Below are 25,910 nucleotides of genomic sequence, written 5' to 3' on the forward strand. Positions count from 1 at the left end.
ATGAAAAAAATTGTCAGTATGTGATAAGCTCTTAAAGACAAGTCAAAATGGGGGTGGGGAGGAAGAGCAAGGATTTAGGAGGAATTGAAAAGGGTTTGAGGAAGTGACTTTGCTTACTACCGTTATGCCTCTTGATCATCAGACTACAGTTCATCTAGCCATGTCAGCTTCTAGCTGAGCATATATATTTTTAATTTGGCTTAAACTGATTTACAGATCTGGACTAATATACAAAATGGGGTTTCTGTCCATTAGTAGTTGTATATTAGGTTAGTTGATCATATCAGATTGTGGGAATACACAGTTACTTTCCTCTAGTTATCCTGTTGTAATTGAAAGAAATCCTGGGAACATACTTGCCCTGCTGTGCATACATCTTCACGTAGTCTGTTGGAAGGTCTTCACCTTGCTGGTGTAGCCATTTGGATGTATCCCAGTCAAACTGATTTAATGGGATTGTTTCTGACGTGGTGTTCAGGATTAGATTAATTCAGGGATTCTGGTGATGTACAGACCAACCCATTATTGCTCTTGACAATACTGACTGAGTTGTCTTGGGATGTCATGGCCTCTTTGACGACTGTGGGAATTCTCTGGTGGCTTCTGACTACTTTTAGGTGGGAATACGCTGAATTTTAGGTAGGAGTGTAGTGATAACATTGTCATGGTCTGGCAAACGCTTTTATCAGCCTCACGTCAAGACCTTCCTAGATCCTGTTTTGATGGTTATCCAAACCCAAACATCCATTTGAATTCTAAGGCTGGAGATATAAATACTGTCCAGCTACGGGATCAGTGCATTGATGGTTTGGGCCAGGGGTTCTCAAACTGGGGGTCATGACCCCTCAGGGGGTCACGAGGTTATTATGTGGGGCCATCCTGTGGTGAGAAGCATCTAAGTTTGTAAGGGCATTGAAGGTGTTAAGATCAGCTTAGAATGCATTTTGTTTTTATTTCATTTGACCAAATCTTACCTGTTGTGCTTTGACTTAGATTTTAAGTGATTATATCTTTTGTAGTTAATACATTTGTTTTTGTTCTACCTGAAGCAATGCATTTGGTTTGAAGAGTGTCAGAGATTCCCCTTGGGATAACAAGCCTGGTACATATCAATTTCTTTGTTAAATTGACAAACTCATAAGCTTGCAGCGTCCAGCGGGCATAACTGGACACTGCAAGATGGAGGTTCCTAGGGTTGTGCCTGGGACCAGAGATATTGGCTAATGTCATTCGGTTGCACAATCCAAGTAGCGGCTGGCCAAAAGCACTCACTCATGTAGCTGGGAGCAGCTTACATGCTAGAGGCTATGCGTGAACAGCCCAGGAGTGGTGGTTCTCACAGCAGAGCAGGGTAACTCTGCTCCCAGAGTTGAGGATTGGAGTGACCTAGCAGATCACCAGTCCAGATAACAGCGGAATATCACACCTGGTACTTGTACTTGCCACAGCTCAGATTTTAGGTAAGCTTCTAGTCTTTAATGGTCCACTTGTTAGCATTATGTACCTTTATTTCCCCTCTCATCTTTCTTATACCCACTCTTGTCTCCTTCTTTTTTATTGGGCTTAAAGTAAAACTTGAACATCTGTTGGAACTAAACTTAATACAGAATTTCAAGAAAGCCTCAGAGACAATAGAGGGCTGATCCTCCCTTTGAAATTTTGTTACGAAGGCAGCCAAATCCTCTGTCCAGACAAATCTGGAAAATATCCTTCTGATTCAACAAAACACTTGCTATAAAATAGCAATGTGGATTTCTGAAGCATCTCTTATCTAGAGATTCATAGATCTTAATGTGTGTTACAAAGCAATGAGTTAAATATCTGCTGCACTGACTGAAGAAAAACAGAGCAGCCATTGTATGCCCTACAGTCGTACTTGCTCAGCCTGAGACACTAGAACTTTTTACTGAAAGAGGAAATGTTGGCCAAGAAGTTGGACTTATTGTTCCCTGTTGGTCTTTTTAAAGTGCCTGGGGAGTTTTAACTTCTATCGGAGATGGGCTGAAGGAACCTTTTATTGAACATTTTATTCAAAGCATCCAGCTCCCTTTTCAACAAGGAATGCAGGCCCTGAATTGTGGGCTAAAAAATACTGACATAAATTCTTCTCCAACAGTAAAAAGAAAAGGAGTACTTGTGGCACCTTAGAGACTAACCAATGTATTTGAGCATGAGCTTTCTTGAGCTACAGCTCACTTCATCGGATGCATACTGTGGAAACTGCAGAAGACATTATATACACAGAGACATGAAACAATACCTCATCCCACCCCACTCTCCTGCTGGTAATAGCTTATCTAAAGTGATCACTCTCCTTACAATGTGTATGATAATCAAGTTGGGCCATTTCCAGCACAAATCCAGGTTTTCTCACCCTCCGCGCCCCCCCCCCCCCAAACTCACTCTCCTGCTGGTAAAAGAGAGTGGTCACTTTGGATGAACTATTACCAGCAGGAGAGTGAGTTTGTGTGTGTGTGTGGGGGGGGGGGGCGGAGGGTGAGAAAACCTGGATTTGTGCTGGAAATGGCCCAACTTGATTATCATACACATTGTAAGGAGAGTGATCACTTTAGATAAGCTATTACCAGCAGGAGAGTGGGGTGGGAGGAGGTATTGTTTCATGGTCTCTGTGTATATAATGTCTTCTGCAGTTTCCACAGTATGCATCCGATGAAGTGAGCTGTAGCTCACGAAAGCTTATGCTCAAATAAATTGGTTAGTCTCTAAGGTGCCACAAGTACTCCTTTTCTTTTTGCGAATACAGACTAACACGGCTGCTACTCTGAAACCAAGAAAAAAAAAGCACTTCTTTCTGGCTTAATGGTGATTTTTAGCACTCTGTATCTCATCCAAATCTGAAAGGAATTTTTCAGACAAAGATGACCTGCTGCAAACAATGAGGGTGAGAGCTTCTAAAAGAAAAGGTAACAAGAATCTCTTGAAAGTGTGAGGCCAGAGGTTCTCAAACTGGTCCGCGGACCACCTATGGTTCACGAGCTCTATTCAGGTGGTCCGTGAATAGTTCCCTCTAAGGTCTGTGCCAGGGCAGCTGCAGACGAGAGAATGAAGGGCCACCCAACTAATTAGTGGCAACACGCAGGCGTGGCTCCACTAATTAGCTGCCTGGACCCTGGAGAAGATGCACATGTAAGGTGAGGTGGTGGCCTGGGGGGAGGGGAGAATAAGGGGCAGTGGGGTGAGAAGGGGGGGCTGGGAATTTGGGACATAAAGGGCTGTGGCAGCCAGAGAAAGGTGACTTTCCCCATCTCCAGGACTGCAGCTGCCGGGGAGAGACCCCCTCCCTCCTTCCCAGCCTCAGCTCTGTGGCTGCAGTGGTGGGGGAGAGACGCCCTCTCCTTCCCAGCCCCAGCTTAGGGGAGAGAGGGCACATCCATCACATTAGTCAGGCAAGACTACTGATATTAAAATATGAGTGTTGTGCTTTTATTTATAGAACAAAAAACATTAATTATTAAGCTTTTTTTATGTAGCGCTTTTGTCCAAAGCACTTTACAATAGTTAGCTAATAGTGTAAACAACATTTGGAAAGATCATTAAGTGGTCCGCAGAGACCCTCAGCAATTTTCAAGTGGTCTGCGAAGAAAAAAGTTTGAGAACTACTGTGTTAGGCAATCTTAGTTTTTTCCTTAAAATTTTAATTAATGTCAAAAATGTCATATGGCTAGCCAGTGGAATTCACATCTTTAATACAAGTAGCGTGCATCTTCAGATAACCTCAATTTATTCATGAGCTGGCTTTCAGTCCCTGCCTATGCAATAGGATATGATTTTGCAAGCACGGTTGCAACCATAAGTATTCCTGTAACACAGTCAGTGCAAAAGTTGCTACGTACAGTGCATTGGTATTGACCCATCCTTAGCCTTGCTCAGAGCTAGTGCAAACCCTAAGCATCATGTCATCTATTAGTGTTGCTTGCTCTGCTTTGGTTCAGTGTCTGAGTAGGCTGCAAGCACTGGTTTAATGTTCGCAAGGAGCACTCTCTGCGGACATGGCATACTGTGTGCAACCAAAACAGAACCTGTTTGTGTGGATTTGCTGCACTGTTACGGCTTGTACTGGCTCAGTGGCGCTGGTGCAAGTTACTAAAACTCAATAACTGTTTTTGCAATAAACTCAATTTCAGTTGAGTTATTTTAGGCTTGATAAATCACTATAGCTAACATCTCATAAAACAAAATAGAGGCTTGGACGGCCACAGGCTAAAACAATCACGCCTGGGAACTTCCTGGCCTGTACTTTTTCTTTTCTTTTTTCTGTTCTAGTATCAGACTCGGCCATAAGCTATATCTCTTGTTTACTAAAATATGTATCTTTACAAAACACTGCTTTTGAGAGACTAAAATTGGTTAATCTTGTTTGTACTGGGTGCTGTACAAACAGGCTGAAATACCGTTTGAGACCTTGGGATACTACATTAGAAATAAATAATAGCAACAAAGACCATCCTTATCCCCATATAATTTAGAATCTAAAACACAAGAGTACAAAGGTTTGGGGATGAGGATATAGCATTAAAGCATCTGAAGATGTTGGTGGATTAGTACAGTTTTATGTTGTGATGGAGGTAGGATAATGAAATGGCAGAGATAGAACTTGAGAGTAGGAGAAAGATAGTTACAATTCTTCACCTTCCTAGCAATCATTAGTAGGCAGGATTTTATAGGCTCAACAACAAAAGGGAGTTTTGAGGAGAGATTATTGAAAAAAGATAATGGCTGTCTTTTTAAGTGTTTTGCCCACACTCCTGTGTAAGGGGAACATAAGAGAAATTATAGACGTGCTTGAGGGTATATCCACACTGCAATAAAAGACCTGTGGCTGGCTTGGGTGAGCTGACTTGAACTCTCAGTGCAGGGCTATAAAATTATGTAATTGGGGGCCCTCCCACCTTGTAGTGTTTCCTGTGAATGGGGAGGGTCCCAGAGCTCAGGCTATAGCTGAACCCAAACATCTACAATGCAGTTTCATACCCCTGCAGCCTGAGCCCCAGGAGCCCAGGTCAGCTGACCTGGGCCAGCTGTAGGTCTTTTTTTATTGCAGTGTAGAAGTACCCCATGGGAGAAGATGACTGGTATGCAGTAAAGATGGGGAATGTTGGAGTGAAAGCAGTAGTGTTGGACATCATGAGTCACTTGACGAGAAGCTTGTGCTTTAATGCAAAGCTGAAAGGGGAAATGACTAATAAAGTCAATGGGCTAGTCCAGGGGTCTCAAACTCAATTTACGTTAGGGCCAGTGCCAGTCCTCAAATCCTCCCAGCGGGCCAATAATGTCACTGAATATGGTATTCAGAAAAGAAAACATTTATTTTTTATTTTGAATTTCTTAGAAATAATAAAACTGTCATACAACTTTATACAATTCTTCGCCTGCCAGAGAGTTCTTAGTGTTTGCCAGACACCTGACAGTGCTTCAGTTCTGTCAGTTTGTTGATGTTTGGCCTCAGTGACTGAGCAGTTGAAACCTTCAGGATTGCAGCAAGGTGTGCATCAGGTAGTTGTTTGGTATTTAGATTTCATTGTGGAAAAAAGTAACGCTGCCTCCATGGCTGACTCTGCCCGGTGACTAGTGATGGTATCTCTGTCCCTCTCCCCCAGCCAATGAGAGCCGTGGGGGGGGTGCCTGCAGCAGACATTGCTGGCGGCGTGTCTGCATGTGTGTCTCCTCCGCGGGCCGCAGTGGGGAGGTTCTCGGGCCAGGACTTTGAGACCCCTGGGCTAGTCATTTCTCATTTCTGCTACCTTATCAGAGGTGGTATGGTTTAAGAGTTAAGTTTATAGTAATTAAGGATAACTGTGTAGCCTCAAGTTACCATGAGACAGTATTGCCATCTGCCTTTCCAAGTGAACTTATTTCAAAAGTTTACTTGCTCCAAGTTCTTTCCAGTATGAATTCTATCAGAGGATAATTTGGTCAAAATACTTGTCCAGTTGGGGATTTAAGCGCTTATTCTGTTTAGGGACTGCCATGGGTGTATGGTTGTGGCTTTAGGTGCTTCATATAGTCTTTTAATGTGTGCAGTGCAGGAATTTATATTCTCATTCTCTGCTCTTGGATAAGAGTCTTTAGTAAATAATTACTAAGCTATATGCCTTGCTGCCTGAAACTTCTAGGGTTGAAACTTAGCCTACTCAGGTAGCTGGATTGCTTGCTAGAAATGACTTACCACATAATTCAGTACAAGAGGAGTCTCTGAGGAAGCAGGGGCAGAAAAGCACTGTAGAATATTGTTGGACAATGACTTCAGTATCAAAGATACTGCTGCTGTTGCTACACAGCCTGATACTGATTTAGGAATATTATTTAGTCACCTACCTCACAGGGGTATTGTGAGGATTGTTTGTAAAGAATCTTGAAGTTGAAAAACAGGCATAATTATTACTATAGTGCTAGATCTTCTCCTGCGTGAAAATTATGCTTCAGTTCCTCACTATTGGAGTAGGCAGTGTCATGTCTCATGCATATCTTGTTAAATAGTTTACTGCTTGCAGTGGTTCAGATGAGTCATGGAACTGCAGATCAATGCTTCAAATTATAGTTATAAAAGTCTACCTCTTGGCTTTCTCAGTTCCTCCTCTTCCACCTACTCTAAAACCCTCCTCTTTTCATTAGCTGTTCTAGTAATGTAATCATTAGTTGGTAAGAAGTGTGGGTCAGCAAGGAGAATAACTAATTATTTGAATATACTCTTTGTGTAGATCTGTACTAACACCCCTCCTCCCCCCACCAGTGACTTTCTGGTTGTAATGGCTTGATACACAACTTCTGTAGCGCAGATCTTCACAGGCAACTGTGTGTACAAAATCCAGATGCTAATAAGTAACCTTCCTGTTAAGTTTATAGTAATTAAGGATAACTGTGTATTCATGGGTTGTTTCATCGTAACAAAATATAAAGCCACATGTTGTAGTAAAGCCAGACATGCCGCTTATATGACAAGCTGCATGCAGTTCTAGGTGGTGCCCCTAATACTACCCCACCCCTGTATGTGGATTTCTGCAAGGGGGGAGTCTCAGCAACAGGGATGAGGATTTTGGGGACACGGAAGATGAGGAGGAGGAGGATGAAACCATTCTCCCCGACAGCCAGGAACTATTTATCACCCTGGAGCCAATACCCTCCCAAGGCGGGCTCCTGGACCTTGAAGGCAGAGAAGGCACCTCTGGTGAGTGTACCTTTGTAAATATAATACAGGGTTTAAAAGCAAACATGTTTAATGATTGATTTGCCCTGAAGACTTGGGATGCATTTGCGGCCAGTACAGATACTGAAAAAATCTCTTAACGTGTTTGGGGATGGAGCGGAAATCCTCCAGGGACATCTCAATGAAGCTCTCCTGGAGGTACTCCCAAAGCCTTTGCAAAAGGTTTCTGGGGAGGGCAGCCTTATTCTGTCCTCCACGGTAGGATACTTTACCACGCGAGGCCAGTAGCACATAGTCTGGAATCATTGCATAACAAAGCATGGTAGTGTATGGTCCCAGTGTTTGCTGGCATTCAAGCAACATACATTCTTTATCTCTCTGCGTTATCCTCAGGAGAGTGATATCATTCATGGTCACCGGGTTGAAATAGGGGAATTTAATTAAGGGGACATTCAGAGGTGGCCGTTCCTGCTGGGCTGTTTGCCTGTGGCTGAAAAGAAATCATCCCCACTGTTAGCAGTGGGGGGAGGGGTGAAGCGATCATCCCAGAGAATTGAGGGTGTGGGGGGGAGGGGCGACCTTGTACCGAAAACATTGCATAGCACATGTGCCAACAGCTTGGTTCATCATGAAAGAGTCTACCCTTTGTTTTCTAACATGTCTTTTTAAATACTACTCTCCCTTTTTTCCTCCTGCAGCTGCAAATGTTTCAACGTTCCCCCTATCATCTCTGTCCCAGAGGCTAGCGCAGATAAGAAGGTGAAAAAAACGCACTCACGATGAAATGTTCTCTGAGCTCATGCAGTCCTCCCACACTGAAAGAACTCAGCAGAATGCATGGAGGCAAGCAGTGTCAGAGTCCAGGAAAGCACAAAATGAAAATGAGGACAGGAGGGACGCATGAGAGGAGAGGTGGCGGGATCAAGATGATAGGTGGCGGCAGTGTGATGAGGAGGCAGGATGCCATGCTGAGGCTACTGGAGGATCAAACTGATATGCTCTGGGGTATGGTTGAGCTGTAGGAAAGGCAGCAGGAGCACAGACCGCCGCTGTAACCCCTGTGTAACCAACCACCCTTCTCTCCAAGTTCCATAGCCGCCACACCCAGATGCCGAAGAACGTGGGAGGGGATGGGGGAGTGTGTGTGCCCAGAGGACTGTGTAAGCGACAGAACGCTGGCATTCAATAAGTTCTGAAGTGCAGTGTGGTCTTGTCCTTCCTTCCTCCCTTCCTGGGCTACCTTGGCAGTTATCCCCCTATTTGTGTGATTGAATTAATAAAGATTGCATGAATTTGAAACAACAATGACTTTATTCCTTCTGCAAGCAGTGATCAAAGCGGGGAGGTCAGCTGGCTTACAGGAAGTAGAGTGAATCCAGGGGGCGGGTTTTCATCAAGGAGAAACAAACAGAACTATCATACCATAGCTTGGCCAGTCATGAAACTGGTTTTCAAAGCTTCTCTCGTGCGTAGCGCGCTCTGCTGTGCTCTTCTAACCGCCCTGGTGTCTGGCTGCGCGTAATCAGCGGCCAGGCAATTTGCCTTAACCTCTCACACCACCATAGACGTCTCCCCCTTACTCTCACAGATATTGTGGAGCACACAGCAAGCAGTAATAACAATGGGAATATTGGTTTTGTTGAGGTCTAACCTAGTCAGTAAACTGCACCAGCGTGCTTTTAAATGTCCAAATGCACATTCTACCACCATTCTGCACTTGCTCAGCCTGTAGTTGAACGGCTCCTGACTACTGTCCAGGCTGCCTGTGTATGGCTTCATGAGCCATGGCATTAAGGGGTAGGCTGGGTCCCCAAGGTTAACGATAGGCATTTCAACATCCCCAACGGTTATTTTCTGGTCTGGGAATAAAGTCCCTTCCTGCAGCTTTTGAAACAGACAGGAGTTCCTGAAGATGTGAGCGTCATGTACCTTTCCCAGCCATCCCACGTTGATGTTGGTGAAACGTCCCTTGTGATCCACCAGTGCTTGCAGCACCATTGAAAAGTACCCCTTTTGGTTTATGTACTGGTTGCCTTGGTGATCTGGTCCCAAGATAGGGATATGCGTTGCGTCTATGGCCCCTCCACAGTTAGGGAATCCCATTGCAGCAAAGCCATCCACTATGACCTGCACATTTCCCAGAGTTGCTACCCTTGATAGCAGCAGCTCAGTGATTACATTGGCTACTTGGATCACAGCAGCCCCCGCACTAGATTTGCCTACTCCAAATTGATTCCTGACTGACGGGTAGCTGTCTGGCATTGCAAGCTTCCACAGGGCTATCACCACTTGCTTGTGAACTTTGAGGGCTGCTCTCATCTTGGTATTCTGTGCTTCAGGGCAGGGGAAAGCAAGTCACAAAGTTCCATGAAAGTGCCCTTACGCATGCGAAAGTTTCGCAGCCAGTGGGAATCATCCCAGACCTGCAACACTCTGCGGTCCCACCAGTCTGTGCTTGTTTCCCAATCCCAGAATCGGCATTCCACGGCATGAGTCTGCCCCATTGTCAACAGGATGTCCAAATTGGCAGGGCCCTTACTTTGAGAGAAGTCTGTGTCTATGCCCTCATCACTCTCCTCACCAAGCTGCCGTCGCCTCCTTGCCTGCTTTTGCAGGTTCTGGTTCTGAACATACTGCAGGATAATGCATGAGGTGTTTACAATGTTCATAACTTGTGCGGTGATCTGAGTGGGCTCCATGCTTGCCGTGGTATGGCGTGAGCAGGAGAGCAGAGTTGCAGTGGAAGCGGTGGATGACGATGGATGCCACAAGAATAGATGTTTATAGAGAACGATGAGAGGACCTGCGAGGTGGATTCATAAGATCAGAGTTGCAGCAGAAGTGGGAACCCATTGACAGCCAACATGGAGAAATCTGCTATTGAGACAAGAGTAGGAGAGCAGAGTTGCAGCACAAGTGATGGTTTGATGACAGTTAGCAGTCCTACTGCACCGTCTGCTGAAAGCAGTATGGTGTCCGCATGGAAAAAAGGCACAAAACGATTGTCTGCCGTTGCTTTCATGGGGGAGGGGGGCAATTGATGACATGTACCCTAAACCACCTGCGACAATGTTTTTGCCCCATCAGGCACTGGGAGCTTAACCCAGAATTCTGATGGATGGCGGAGACTTGGGGAACTGTGGGATAGCTACTCATAGTGCAACACTCCGAAAGTCGAGGCTAGCCATGGTACTGTGGACGCACTCCACCGACTTAATGCGCTTAGTGGGGACACACACAATCGACTGTATAAAATCGCTTCCTAAAAATGGACTTGTTACATTCAACCTAATTTCATACTGTAGACATACCCTTAGATAAATGCTCGTTAAGAAAGTGAAATAGTCTTTTGAGGTCTGTCAGGGTTCCTTCCCCACTCTGAACTCGGGTACAGATGTGGGGACCTGCATGAAAGACCCCTGTAATCTCATTTTTACCATCTTAAGTTAAAAACTTTCCCAAGGCACAAATTCTACCTTGTCCTTGAACAGTATGCTGCCACCACCAAGTGATTTAGACAAAGAACCAGGGAAAGGACCACCTGGAGTCCTATTCCCCCAAAATATTCCCCCAAGACCTACACCCCCCTTCCTGAGGAAGGCTTGAGAATAATATCCTCACAAATTGGTACAGGTGAACACAGACCCAAAACCTTGGATCTTAAGAACAATGAAAAATCAATCAGGTTCTTAGAAGAAGAATTTTATTTAAAGAAAAGGTAAAAGAAACACCTCTGTAAAATCAGGATGGTAAATACTTTACAGGGTAATCGGATTCAAAACAGAAGATTCCTCTCTAGGCAAAACTTTAAAGTTACAAAAAACCGGGATAAATCTTCCTCTAGCAAAGGGAAAATTCACAAGTTGAAAACAAAAGGTAATCTAACGCGCCTTGCCTTATTTACTTTTTTTTGTAATATTAGAGACTTGTACAGGATGGTTTATAGGAGGAGTTTTTTTGCCCTGATGCTTCTCTGCTTTCCCCAGAGAACACACCAACAAAGCCCCCCCCCCCGATTTGAAAGTATCTTCTTTCCCCATTGGTCCTTTTGGTCAGGTGCCAACCAGGTTATTTGAGCTTCTTAACCTCTTAAAGGTAGGGAGGAATTCTAGGCTACCCTTAGCTGTATGGTTATGACAAGGTCTTTACTTCGGCCACACCTTGAGAATGCTGAAACTCAAAACAAGGGGGTGTGAGTATTATGGGATGCGTATGCTAAAGTGCTTCCTTGTAAAATCTGTCTGTGTGGCTTCTAAAACATATGCTGCTAAACAGCTTATTGCAGGAAACCAAAGAATACTCTAGGTCTCTTGGCCTTGCTAGCCTTTTGGTATTGCACCTTGTATAGTGTACAGCAAGTCCCCCATAACACATAGGCCAGGGATAAAGAATAGTACATCCATCTGCTACTAGGTGCAGCATACTTGTCACATCATGGTGAGATTGTGCTTTGGAGTGCATTATGATCAGACATTAGAATGCACATAAAGTGGATGGCTTATTTTTTTGCCTCATCCTACTGTCCCTGTGTCCATTTCTGACTCACTTAAACTTCGTCTGCAACAAAGATGCCTCTAACTTTCATCTGGAAGGAGGGAACTCTTAAATCCTAAATCTGGTTCTGTCCTGACTACTATGCTAGCACTAGGGAAGAATCTTTGTTTGGTTTCCTCTGTAAAAGAGGGATACTACTTAATTTTGTCTGAGTATAGTGGTGAGGATAGATGTCTGTACAGGATGTTGAAAAAATAATGTACTAATTAACTGCTAAGTACCATAATCTGAATATGGGCCCAAACCTGAGTGTTTGGATTTTTATGTGAATTTTCCAAGTTCAGGTGTGTGTACATCCAGATATCTGTGTTTTTAATTGTAATTTTAATTCCTCCTATCACTGACTTTGTTCCTTTTGTTCACTTTTACTTTCTTGTCTTGGTTTAGCTTCTGTAAACCCAAAGCAGAAAAAAATTTTGCTTTTTGTTAGAGTTTTAAGATACTCTTAAAAGTTGCATGCATTTCCTGCAAAAATTGCAATATTTTCCAACTTTGCTTGTAAATGAATGGCTTAAAAATTTACAAGTAATTAATTTAGACATTTGTCTAGTTGTGCTCTGTTTGAATCCAAGCAACTATATTTGATTGTAAGAATCTTTTTATTTAAAAAAAAAAAAAGTGAATTTATGAGGTAAGTACTATGTTAAGTATCTCTAGCTAGTCAGTACCTGGCTATAACAAAAGGTTAATGTCCATAAAACTGCTGATGCTGTCAACATATTGATACAGCTCGCTTGTTTCTGTTTGCTGTTAAAAATTTGAAGAATTTTTCCTCAGGGAGCTAGAGTTGGCTTTGTTTGGCTTTAAATTATTGCAAGTAATAAAGAGCCATACCAAAACTAATACAGTTCTATTTGCAAGTGCTAGTTAACAGTATGAATAACTGACTTTATTTTATTTTTTGCTGGCCCTTCTGAAAAATCAAAATTTAGTTTCGGGTCAAATGAACTGCTTAACTTTGAGCTTTTAAAAACACTTTTCTGTTTTTGATAAACCTGAAGTAAATTCTGAATAAAAGATCGAAACATTTTCAGTAGACTGTCAAAACCAAACTCTTTTAAAAAACTTTTTAAGCATATCTTTTCCAGATGAAACGACTTGGCAAAATTTTAGACACGTTCACAATGTTTTGGTCAGTACAAATCTGCTTTTGGCAAAAACAGTTTTTTTTGACCAAAATTCACCCACCTCTATTTTCAAGTCCTCAATTTTTGTGTGAGAAGGGCTGGGGTGGGGAGATGTTTGTTATCTGAAGCTGTAATTCTGTTGTCTTCCTTAAATATATTATAGGATTCAACCAAATGTTTGCCAGATGAGTAGGACACCTATTGACTCCCAACAGATGCAAGATTGGACTACAACTGTTGTAAACAAAAACTGAGAAATATTGTGATAGTGCATATGTAGGCAGAAACAAGAATTTTATTTGATCGTTGAAAAGGTTCGTGTATCTCTTAAAACTGAAGCAAAGCACTTGCACGCTATCCTGTGAGTGCTATGCAGCTTGGAGTAACACTTGACTTTTCACAGCAGGCCCCAGGTTTTGTTGTTTTCTTTGTGAATTCTTTAGTGCAATTTTTTGAGTTTTCCAAATCTTTGGTTTGTATGCATGTTCCAATACACAAGTGTGATTACTGTAAGGAATTATTACATCATCTTTGAGGTGTAAGTACTAATTCCTGTTTTGTTACATATACTTATTTATGTAGCATAAATTTGAGGCCTTCACCCCTAAGTAAGACTAAGGCCATGTCTACACTGCACTTTCATTAAAAGTTTTGTCACTCAGAGGTGAATACCATCTGGTCCTGGTGTCTTATTACTGTTTAGTTTATCAACGTGTTCCAAAACCTCCTCCAATGACACTCCTCAGTCTTGGACAGTTCCTCAGATTTGTCACATGAAAAGAATGGCTCAGGTTTGGGAATCTCCGTCAGATGTGAAGACCAATGCAAAGAATTCATTTAGTTTCTCTGCAATGGCCTTATCGTCCTTGAGTGCTCCTTTAGCATCTTGATTGTCCAGTGGCCCCACTGGTTGTTTAGCAGGCTTCCTGCTTCTGATGTACTTTGCTATTACTTTTTGAGTCTTTGGCTAGTTGTTCTTCAAATTCTTTTTGGCCTTCCTAATTATATTTTTACACTTGATTTGCCAGAGTTTATGCTCCTTTCTATTTTCCTCATGAGGATTTTAACTTCCACTTTTTAAAGGATGCCTTTTTGTATCTCACTGCTTCTTTTACTTTGTTGTTTAGCCATGGTGGCACTTTTTTGGTTCTGACTGTTTTTTAATTTGAGGTGTACATTTAAGTGGAGCCTCTATTATGGTGTCTTTAAAAAGTTTCCATGCAGCTTGCAGGGATTTCACTTTTGGCACTGTACCTTTTAAATTTCTGTTTAACTAACCTCCTCATTTTTGTGTAGTCCCCCTTTCTGAAATTAAATGCTACAGTGCTAGGCTGCTGTAGTGGTTTCCCTGCCACAGGGATGTTAAAGTTAGTTATATTATGGTCACTATTACCAAGCGGTGCAGCTATAGTCACCTCTTGGACCACATCCAGCACTCCACTTAGGACTAAATCAAGAATTGCCTTTCCTCTTGTGCGTTCTAGGGCTAGCTGCTCCAAGAATCAGTCATTTAAGGTGTCAGGAAACTTCATCTTTGCATCCTGAGGTGACAGGTACACAGTCAATATAGGGATAGTTGAAATCCCCTATTATTATTGAGTTTTTTATTTTTGTAGCCTCTCTAATCTCCCTTTCAGTCACTATCACCATCCTGGTCAGATGGTCGGTGTAATATCCCTACTGCTAAATTCTTATTAGAGCGTGGAATTACTATCCATAGAGATTCTGTGGTACAGTTTGGTTCATTTAAGATTTTTACTTTATTTGATTCTACACCTTTTTTTCACATATAGTGCCACTCTCTCACCAGCATAACCGGTTCTGTCCTTCGTATATTTTGAACCCTGGTATTACCGTGTCCCGTTGATTATCCTCATTCCACCAAGTTTCTGTGATGCCTATTATATCAATATCCTCATTTAATATGAGGCACTCTAATTCACCCATCTTATTATTATCTTCTAGCATTTGTATATAAGCACTTTAAAAACTTGTCACTTTTTAGCTGTCTGCCATTACATGATGTAATTGAGTTGGACTTTTTTTTCATTTGACTGTTATCAGATCCTATGCATATTTTATCATCTTCCTTCCTCTCCTCCTTACTAGGACATAGAGGATCTCCATTAATAGATCCTCCCCTCAGGGATGTCTCTGTCCGAACCACATGCTCCTCCACGCCTGTCGGCTTTCCCCGCAGCCCTTAGTTTAAAAACTGCTCTAAGACCTCTTTAATTTTAAGTGCATGCAATCTGGTTCCATTTTGGCGTAGGTGGCGCCCATTCCTTATGTATAGGATTCCTCCTTTCACAAAAGTTTCCCCAGTTCCTAATAAATTTAAACTCCTCCCTATGCTATCATCTCATCCATGCATTTAGACCCTGCAGTTCTGTCTGTCTGTCTGGCCCTGCACATGGAACCGAAAGCATTTCAGAGAATGCTACCATGGAGGTCCTGGACTTCAGTCTCTTACCTAGCAGCCTAAATTTGGCCTCCAGGACCTCTCTCCTATGCTTCTATATTTCATTGGTACCTACGTGTACCACGACCCCAAGTTTCTTACCAGCACTACACATAAATCTATCTTGATGTCTCGAGAGTTCTGCAGCCTTCACACCAGGCAGGCAAGGCATCATCACAAACTGAGCTATCTGTGTTTCTAATGATCAAATCCCCCATAACTATTACCTGTATCTTCATAACAACTGGAGTTCCCTCCCCCGGAGAGGTATGCTCAGTGCAAGAGGATACTGCGACATTATCTGACAGGAGGATCTGAACTATGGGATTGTTTCTTTCTGCTCCAGTTGGATGTTCTCCTTCTCTGAGACTTTCATCCTCCTCAACAGTACAGAGGCTGTCAGACCGCGGGGGTGGGACCATTCTACTGTGTCCTGGAAAGTCTCATACATACCTCTCTGTCTCCCTTAGCTCCTCCAGTTCAGCCATTCTGGTCTCCAAAGCCCATAAACAGTCTCTGAGGGCCAGGAGCTCCATGCACCGAATGCACATATACGCCTTTTACTCCTGTAGCTTGTTCCTTTGTTAATGTATAGTTTTTATCAGGGGGTGGTTTTTTGCTTTAAGTTTAAAGAAAGTTAAGTATATCTAGCTCTCTTCTTCTCTTCTCTTCCCCTCCCCACCCCCCAACAAACTTACCCCAAGGGTCACATAATTGCTCCTCCTTCACCTGGAAAACTCCCTCACAAAGCTCGCCTGTTAGCTGCTCCTGTTCGCTAGCTCCTCTGTCCGGTTAGGAGCTGGCTTTTTAAAGCCCTGGTCTTCCTGACTAGCCCCGCCACCCGGTTAAGGGTTGATGGGTGCTAAAGGGCTTTGGGATCAAAGCTTCATTAAGAAGCTATCAGCCTTGCCTAGCAGGCTGCTAGGCTCAGCACACAGTCCCCCAAACAAACAGACCACGCAGTATATTTCAGTCAAGGAGCAAGCGTACCACAAGTATGCACACTACAGATAACAAACTTACCTTTACAGTTTTTGTAGCAGCCACCCAGTTTTTATTGGTCCCATGGTTACTTAAAGTGGGTATATCTAGTTTCTGTGTATATTGTACAGTCTCTTTAAAACTCCGTCTATCTAGCTGTGCAAAGCAGGTGGCTTATTTCACTTAATGAAAAAGAAAATATTGTTGGCTAAATACTTAGAGCCAGTTCTGAATAACCAAAAGCTACGGAAGAAATTGGGATGGGGCAGAGGGAGAAATCTTGAGCTGTGCCGGTAGCATAGATCCAGATCATGTAAAAGATTTAAAAGGTATTCTGTGAATTGCTTCTAAAATGTATGGCATTTGCTTAAACTTAAGACCTACTTGTGTAAGAAGGAAGGGGATACCGATAGATAAAGAATGTGGTCAGTGAGCTTCTACTTTCAACCACAGGACTGAATGTTCATATCTTTGCATTATAATGAAAGAGGTACAGATCTATAGGCCTGCATAAAGTGACATTTTTTCTAATCTATTCTTATTAACCTTTAAGGTCATAATGGTATCCATCCCTGAATACTATGAAGGAAAGAATGTCCTCCTCACAGGAGCTACTGGCTTCATGGGAAAGGTGCTTCTGGAAAAGCTATTGAGGTCCTGCCCTAAAGTGAAAGCAGTTTATATATTGGTGAGACATAAAGCAGGACAGACCCCTCAAGAACGAATGGAAGAAATGATCAGCTGTAAGGTATGTCTCTGGAAGATCTTTGTGTTAAGTGACTAAAGAAGTGATACAAACCTCCTTTCCCCATTGTAAAGAAACTTCTGAAATGGTGATCAACAGTGAACATGTTGGAACAGGTTTTTTGCAATACAAATTTCCAAGTAACTGACTGCTGTGGTATTGATGACTAAATATCAGGGTTGCATTGACTTTTAACAGATTAAAGGAAAGTAGACATCTCCCTCCTAGAGTCAGAGGACACATACAGCAGATGAGCATAATGAAGCTTGTTTTCTGCCATTTAAACTTGCAGACAGATATGCATTCTTTGAATGTCATATACCATATTATATGCTTGTTTTTTAAGTTCTGCTGATGACTTTTTTTGTGTGCTTTTCATCCAAATGAAAAGCCCAGTGACAGGTTTTACATGGAGGGTAAAATGATGTACGCTTCAAGTAGAGCGTCTTACCCACTTTCAGCTTTGTTAAAAGGTCTTGTTTTTAATTCAGCTATCTTGTGTGTTAAAGTGCAAAGCAATGTTGAAATGTCAAATGGTTGTCATGTAAATGACTTGTTTTACAGTCTGCTAATAAAATGTGTAGTCACCTGTAGGGAGGTAGTGTGGCCTTATGGATAAAGCATTGAACTCTGACTCAGGAGACCTGTGTACGAGTCCCAGTTTGGCCTCTGGCCTGCTGTATGCCCTTGGGCTTGTCACTTCGGCTCCCTGTGCCTGTTATCCTATCTGTAAAATAGGGAAAACACTTCCCTTCTTTATGTAAAGTGCTTTGAGGTCTACGGATAGAAAGCACTCTAAGAGCTAGGTAGTATTTATTATTATTTATTATTAGGGCTGCCGCAAGGTGAATTAGCTGGAAGACAGTGTTAAAATATTGCAGAAGATGTAAAATTAAATGTGTGATTTACAATGAAATTAAATTACCGTTGTCTACAGTTTCTGTACCACTTAACTATTGTAGTTTAGAGATATAGTCAAGTTGGTGCAACCCCTTAGTGTGCATGAAGTTATACTGTATAGAGGAGGTGCTTATCAACATAGCTTATTTCTTTACATATACCAAAATAAGCTATACCAATATTTCAGAATATTCTCAGGTGATTTTTTTTTAAATAGGAATGTGGAGATCTAGCACCCCCCATTTCCCATGAATTTTGGTTAGTAGTAATCTACATTACAATGTGAGCCTACTATGAAATCTCTTCAATTTGGAATTTCAGCGATTTCTCTTTGACAAAGTAACTGTTAATATTTTGCTACCCTGGGTACCCGGTGTTGTGGGCTAATGAGAGTAAATAATGCTGGAGAGGCACTTCTCCCCTCAGAAAGTGTAGTCCCCTCTTGAGAAGGGAGTGTATTGTTTTTCCAGTCTATCTGACTAGAACAACGTTGATGGACTGTGAGGAATCCAGGAGCATACTGGCTGAGTATTGGAGACTGACTTTGCTAGAGATACAGAGAATTACATTCCCAAGGGGGAGAAAGGATGGGGACCTTAAATCTTAATTCATTAACAAACAGCTTTGTTACATGGGAGATAAGTCGTCTTGTGCTTAACAGTGCCTTACGGAATGTGGAAGCTGGCACAGAAATTTGAGATCTTGGAAGTGCGCTCAAACACAGTACTAACTCTGCATTTTCTAGTTTTCTGACTTTCCAAAATGTAATTAATGGCCAGCAGAGTCCCATATACTCTTTTCTGTCCTACAGAGAACATTTTTTCCCCTCCTCCTTGTAACAGCCTTTTATTACCTGAAAACTGTTGTCATATCTTCTCTTCTCCAGACTAAACAAGCCCAGTTTTTTCAATCTTCCCTCATAAATTGTGTTTTCTAGACCTTTAATAACTTTTGTTGGTCTTCTCTGGACTTCCTCCAATTTGTCCACATCTTTCCTGAAATATGGTGCCTAGAACTGGACACAATACTCCAGTTGAGGCCTAATCAGCACAGAGTATGGAGGAAGAATTACTTCTCATGTCTTGCTTACGACACTCCTGTTAATACATCCCATGATGTTTGCTTTACACTGACTCATATTTAGATTGTGATCCACTAAGACCCCCAGATCTCTTTCTGCAGTACTCCTTTGTAGGCAGTCATTTCCCATTTTGTATGTGTGCAACTGATTGTTCCTTCCTAAGTGGAGTACTTTGCATTTGTCCTTATTGAATTTCATCCTATTTACTTCAGACCATTTCTCCAGTTTGTCCAGATCAGATCATTTTGAATTTTAATCCTATCCTCCCAAGCACTTGCAACCCCTTCCAGCTTGGTATTGTCTGCAAACTTTATAAGTATACTCTGTATGCGATAATCTAAATCATTTGTTTAAGATGTTGAACAGAACCGGACTGATCCCTGTGGGACCCCACTCGATATGCCATTGATAACTACTCTCTGAGAATGGTTTTCGATCCAGTTATGCAGCCACCTTACAGTAGGTCCATCTAGGTTGTGTTTCCTAGTTTGTTTATGAGGTGGTCATGAGAGACAGCATCAAAAGCCTTACTAAAGTCAAGATATGCCACATCTACCGCTCCTCCTCCCCTCCCCCCCCCGCCCCATCCACAAGGCTTATTACCCTGTCAAAGAAAGTTGTTAGGTTGGTTTCACACAATTTGTTCTTGACAGTGCATGCTAATTATTGCTGATCAGCTCATTATCTTCTAAGTATTTGCAAATTGATTGGTTAATTATTTGCTTCAGGTACTGAAGTTAAGCTGGCTGGTCTGTAATTCCCCGGGTTGTCCTTATGTCTTTAGATTGGCACTGTATTTGCCTTTTTGCAGTCCTCTGGGTTCTCTCCATCTTCCAAAGATAATCACCAATGGCTCAGATATCTCCTCAGTCAGCTCCTTGAATATTCTAGGATGTATTTCATCAGGCCCTTGTGACTTGAAGACCTCTAACTTGTCTAAGTAATTTTTAACCTATACTTTCCCTATTTTAGCCTTTGATCCTACCTCATTTTCACTGGCATTCACTGTTAGATGTCCAATTGCTGCTAACCGTTTTGGTGAAAACTGAAACAAAAATGGCCATTTCCACATAAGAACATAAGAATGGCCATACTGGGTCAGACCAAAGGTCCATCCAGCCCAGTATCCTGTCTGCCGACAGTGATCAATCCCAGGTGCCCCAGAGGGAGTGAACCTAACAGATAATGATCTAGTGATCTCTCTCCTGCCATCCATCTCCACCTCTGACAAACAGAGGCTAGGGACACCATTCCTTACCCATCCTGGTTAATAGCCATTAATGGACTTAACCTCCATGAATTTATCCAGTTCTCTTTTAAACCCTGTTATAGTCCTGGCCTTCACAACCTCCTCAGGCAAGGAGTTCCACAGGTTGACTGTGCGCTGAGTGAAGAAGAACTTCCTTTTATGTGTTCTAAATATGCTACCCATTCATTTCATTTGGTGGCCCCTAGTTCTTATATTATGGGAACAAGTAAATAATTTTTCCTTACTCACTTTCTCCACACCACTCATGATTTTACATACCTCTATCATATCCCTCCTTAGTCTCCTCTTTTCCAAGCTGAAAAGTCCTAGCCTCTTTAATCTCTCCTCATATAGGACCTGTCAGGGTTCCTTCCCCACTCTGAACTCTGGGGTACAGATGTGGGGACCCGCATGCAAGACCCCCTACGCTTATTTTTACCAGGTTAGGTTAAAAACTTTCCCAAGGCACAAATTCCACCTTGTCCTTGAACAGTATGCTGCCACCACCAAGTGATTAAGACAAAGAATCAGGGAAAGGTCCACTAGGAGTTCCTGTTCCCCCAAAATATCCATCGAAGCCCTTACACCCCCTTTCCTGGGGAGGCTTGAGAATAATATCCTAACCAATTGGTTACAAAATGAACACAGACCCAAATCCCTGGACACTGAAATCTTTGGACACTGAAAAAAAATCAATCCGTTCTTAAAAGAAGAATTTTATATATTAAAAAAAAAAAGGTAAAAATCCCCTCTGTAAAATCAGGTTGGAAGATAACTTTACAGGGAAACAAAAGGTGCACAAAACACAGAGGAACCCCCTCTTGCCTTAGTTTCAAAGTTACAACAAAACAGGGATAAACCTCCCTCCAGCAAAGGGAAAATTCACAAGTTGAGAAAACAAAGATGAAACTAATACACCTTGCCTGGCTGTACTTACAATTTCTGTAATATGAGAGACTGGTTCAGAATGGTTTGGAGGACATGGATTGATGTCTGGTCCCTCTTAATCCCAAGAGTGAACGAACACAGAAACAAAGAACCAAAACAAAACCTCTCTTCCCTCCCGGCCCCAGATTTGAAAGTATCTTTGTCCCCATTGGTTCCTTTGGTCAGATGCCAGCCAGGTTATTTGAGCTTCTTAACCCCTTAAAGGTAAGGAGGAATTTTAGGCCTTATGGTTATGACAGGACCCGTTCCAAATCCCTAATCATTTTAGTTGCCCTTTTCCGAACCTTTTCTAATGCCAGTATATCTCTTTTGAGATGAGGGGACCACATCTGTATGCAGTATTCAAGATGTGGGCGTACCATGGATTTATATAAGGGCAATAAGATATTCTCCATCTTATTCTCTATCCCTTTTTGAATGATTCTTAACATCTCGTTTGCTTTTTTGACTGCCGTTACACACTGCGTGGATGTCTTCGGAGAACTATCCACGATGACTCCAAGATCTTTCTCCTGATTCCACATTTTCTGTTGTCCCCTGCCCCACATTGAGTAATGGGCTTACCCCATTGTCATCATCATCCTTCTAATGTATTTGTAGAATGTTTTCTTGTTACCCTTTATGTCTTTAGCTAGTTTAATCTCATTTTGTGCCTTGGTCTTTCTAATTTTGTCCCGACATACTTGTTGTTTGTTTACATTCATCCTTTGTAATTTGATCTAGTTTCCACTTTTTGTGGGACTCTTTTGAGTTTCAGAAAATTGAAGATCTCCTGGTTAAGCCAGGGTGGTCTTTTTCCATACTTCCTATCTTTCCTACGCAGTGGGGTAGTTTGCTCTTGTGCCCTTAATAATGTCTAGTTAAAAAACTGCCAACTCTCGAACTGTTTTTCCCCTTAAACTTGCTTCCCAAGTAGATCTTACCTACCAACTCCCTGAGTTTGCTAACGTCTGCCTTTTTGAAATCCATTGTCTTTATTGTGCTGTTTTCCCTCCTACCATTCCTTAGAATCATGAGTGCTACCATTTCATGATCACTTTCACCTTGGCTTCCTTCCGCTTTCAGATTCTCAACCAGTTCCTCCCCATTTTAACTGGTTAAAGAAAACTGATTAACTATCAGTTCATGCCTTCAATGTAACAATATTGGCCTTCAGTGAACTTCTTACTCCCATTGCAGTAACTTTGAGGAAAGAAGAACCTCTGTTAAATCCAGAAGCATTGCTGTTCTCAGTTCCTTCTGGGGATACAGGAATCAAGAGTTCAGGAGCATTTAAATCCTAGCCAGACACTTAGCCACTTCATTGGATTTCATTTACTGTTTCAATTGCCGTTTGGTTACAGAAACTAAGGAGTCTTTCTTTTTTTTTATCGTTCTTTTCAGCTTTATGTTACTACCATGCACTGACCTTTATAGTGGTATAGATAAAAATAGCAGTTGTGTTTTAAGCTCAGAGAAGTCTGAATGACCAAATCACTTCTGATGTGTCTGTGTAAATGTGAAGAATTCTGCATACAGCTATGTCTAGAGCAGCGGTGGGCAACCATGCAGCCCACCAGGGTAATCTGATTGCGGGCCGCGAGACATTTTGCTGACATTGACGGTCCACAGGAATGGCCCGTTGCAGCTCCCAGTGGCCTTTGTTCCTGGCTAATGGGAGCTGTGGGAAGCGGTGGGCCACAGGGACATGCTGGATCTTGCTTCCCGCAGTTCCCATTGGCCGGGAACAGCGGCCACTGGGAGCTGCTGACGGTCATACCTGTGGACGTTCAACGTCTGCAAAATCTCTCTTGGCCCACATCAGATTACCATGATGGGACACAGGTTGATCACCACTGTTCTAGAGAAGTTCTTGCTACACAGCATCTGGCGTCTTTAACTCTGATTTCCAGTAGCACTTTATATGCTCAAAAAGTAGTATTTGAACAGCATAGACTTCACCATTACTTGTTTTGCAAAATTAGGTGTTTTAGCAAAGTTATGCCCCTTTTTCATGGGAAGCACAACCTTGAAAGCTCAGTCTTTTGAATAACAGTTTCAGTAGTAGTAGCTGCTACCTAACTGGAGGCTTCTTGCATTTTTGTTAATCTGATATTGGACTAAAACATTTTGATATGGTGTTCTGTTCAAACCGCTGTTAATCTAAACTGAATTTCCGGTCTGACTGGGATATTGACATAAACGCTAAGGTTCTGTTGTACTGATACATTAAAACATAGCATGTGGAATTTCCATTACTGTTAGTTCGTTATCCCTGTAAATTTTCTGGGCATTTAATGGTGGGGGCGGGGGGGGAAAGACAAAGATTTTGTATTTGTATGTAATACACCAACTATATGGTGGTAATCCATGTGATAAAATACAGATGTGATGAACACATTTATTGTGCCTCTCTAACAGCCTCATTTTTCATCTGCCTACTAAATTGTTTTTCCTGGGATTTACTCTGACATTCCAACCCACTGAGCAATCTTAAATCCTCCCGTCTCTTTTGAAACTACCTGCAAGAGAAGTGGGGGTTTTATTCATTCATTCATTCTCAATTGTGAAACTTTCCCCAGAATGACACCTGGTTTAAGCTCATGGCGTGTGTTCATTCTTGGGTCAGCAACACATCTTCTAGACCTAAATGTAATGGAATTAAAGACTGATATCTGGAGTCTTGCAGGTCTAGAAATGAGAGTATTCTACAGTGGAAGATAGGGTAAAATGTTTTGCTTTTTAGCCCTCAATGGGCCAGAGATGATAGACTGTAAGTTGATTACTGCTACTTTAGTTAATTTTTAAATGCTTTCTGTGGCTCTGTTGGAGTCCTGAGCATTTGGACTTGTGGGAGCTTAAGGAATTTAGCTTTACGGACAGGAAAAGTAGTTCCAATAAATAAAGTTTTTAAGAAAAAAAAAAGCATCATGCATGTTCAGCTTTATCATTAACTTGGAATGACCTGCATAATTCACTGGCTGCTTTGCCAGTTGAGTTGGGATGGGAAAGTTATTCATGCTGATACGTGATACGAAATTTTACAATTATATTTTTTTAATATCCATTATGTTTGAGGAAGTATAACTCCATGTTATAGGCAGAAAATATTGTTTAGTTAATTACCCCTTCTGCTACAATAAAAAAAAAAATTAAAGTGCTCACTTCTGAAATCATTGTGTGAATTTTTATTTTTAGTCCTGATTTTCTTTTGACAGCTCTTTGACAGGTTAAGAGATGAACAGCCTGAATTTAAAGAGAAAATAATAGCAGTTACTAGTGAACTTACGCAGTCTGAACTGGACCTTAGTGAGGAGGACAAAGAAAAGCTCATAGACTGCATTAATATTGTATTCCATTGTGCTGCTACAGTCAGATTCAATGAAACACTGAAGTGAGTATAAAGCTTGATACCAAGAAAACTTGTTTTTTTCCTGAGTTTTATTTTGTGTGTTTGGCATCACTGCATATGGGGTCAATTTCATTTTTTCCTCTGTATAAGGAAACTCCCCAAGAAAGTTTTTTTTAACCCTTAGAATTTCAAGGATGAGTATAAAAGACCATTGTTGGGGAAAGACCAATATGAAGATTGTGTCAGGCCCCAGGCTTGGTACAGGGATAAGAAAGTTAAGTAATGTTGTTGCTTCTACTGGTCTTGGCACCTTCATGTGTCTTGTGAGCTCCTGCTGTGATGGCTCGTAATATGAGTGTAGCTGGTGGGTGATAAATGGATGTGGATGGGCTACAGCAAGATGCACCTGGCTCAGCAGTTCAGCTGAACCACTACCCATTTTAAGAACCAGGTCATGAAAAGAGTGCGTGTGTATATGTAATTTCATGGTCCGCTGTTTTGGAAGGTAAGAGTGTATAGAGAACAAAAATGCTCTCCTCCTCAGGGTGTGGGTATAAAATTCTAGCTCTTGCTTCTTCACCTGACAGTGGGGTCAGAGAATCAAACATGCTAAGGGTGGGTTCAGGGGAAGAGAAGATGTGTGATGAGGTGGAAGGAGAAAGTAATGGCAGAGGGGTAGCAATACAGATTAGAGGAAGTGTGGGGAGAAATAAGAGAAATAAAAAGGGGAAGAGTGAGGAGAAAACTATTAGGAAAGTTTCTAAAGAGATTAGATTGAGGGAAAACTACTGAAAGCCTAAGGAAAAGACTTTTGTTGAAGAAAAGGACTAACAAAAGCAAAGGAGATAAAGTAAGCTTTGGTATATCCATTTTTAGCAGAATTTGTTTTTAATGTTGAAATGTTACAGTACATTTTTGACTTTGTTAGGAAAAGATTGCTATGAGATCTCTTTCCCTCCTCCTTCCTAAAAAGAAACTTGGCTGTATAAGAGTGAAAGGCAGGGTCAAGAAACCCTAATTTCTGAGTCCCTGCAAATACTGATCATGGCCCTCTGGGAATGCTACATGATGAAAATGAGCAACCCCCCTTTTTTAATGCTTCTCACAAATTCTTGTAATTAGGCCGTTCCCTTCTGTCTCCAATGTTGGAATTCGCTAAAGAGCTAGGTTTACAGAGGCCTTTAGTAGTGAAAAATCCTTCTAGAGTGGGGACATAATGCCTCAAGCCTCCTGTAATTTCCACTCTGCTGGCAGGTCTGGAATCCTCTGAAGCAGGACACAAGTGGATGGGGCTGGCTGGAAAGGGCAACTGGAAATGTGCTGAACTGGCATTTCTCTTTGGCAGTCTTCACTGACAATCCCCCTAAG

The 25,910-nt window shown here is 42.0% G+C and overlaps 1 protein-coding gene across 3 annotated transcripts in view; it reads left to right on the plus strand.

The window, feature by feature from the left end:
• FAR1 (fatty acyl-CoA reductase 1) overlaps positions 1 to 25,910 on the plus strand; it is a 76,494-nt gene that overhangs the window by 16,736 nt on the left and 33,848 nt on the right. For 2 of the 3 annotated variants that reach the window (XM_048852939.2, XM_048852941.2), the window contains exons 2-3: positions 16,842 to 17,036; positions 24,409 to 24,584. In XM_048852939.2, the coding sequence (XP_048708896.1) occupies positions 16,848 to 17,036; positions 24,409 to 24,584 (365 nt within the window). In that variant the 5' untranslated portion in view covers positions 16,842 to 16,847. Of the gene's footprint in view, positions 1 to 13,009; positions 13,161 to 16,841; positions 17,037 to 24,408; positions 24,585 to 25,910 lie in introns of all 3 variants that reach the window. The other variant, XM_048852940.2, reaches the window with a different exon arrangement.

The sequence above is a fragment of the Caretta caretta genome, chromosome 6 (assembly GCF_965140235.1).
Source record: "Caretta caretta isolate rCarCar2 chromosome 6, rCarCar1.hap1, whole genome shotgun sequence".
In the NCBI taxonomy this organism is placed as follows: domain Eukaryota; kingdom Metazoa; phylum Chordata; order Testudines; family Cheloniidae; genus Caretta; species Caretta caretta.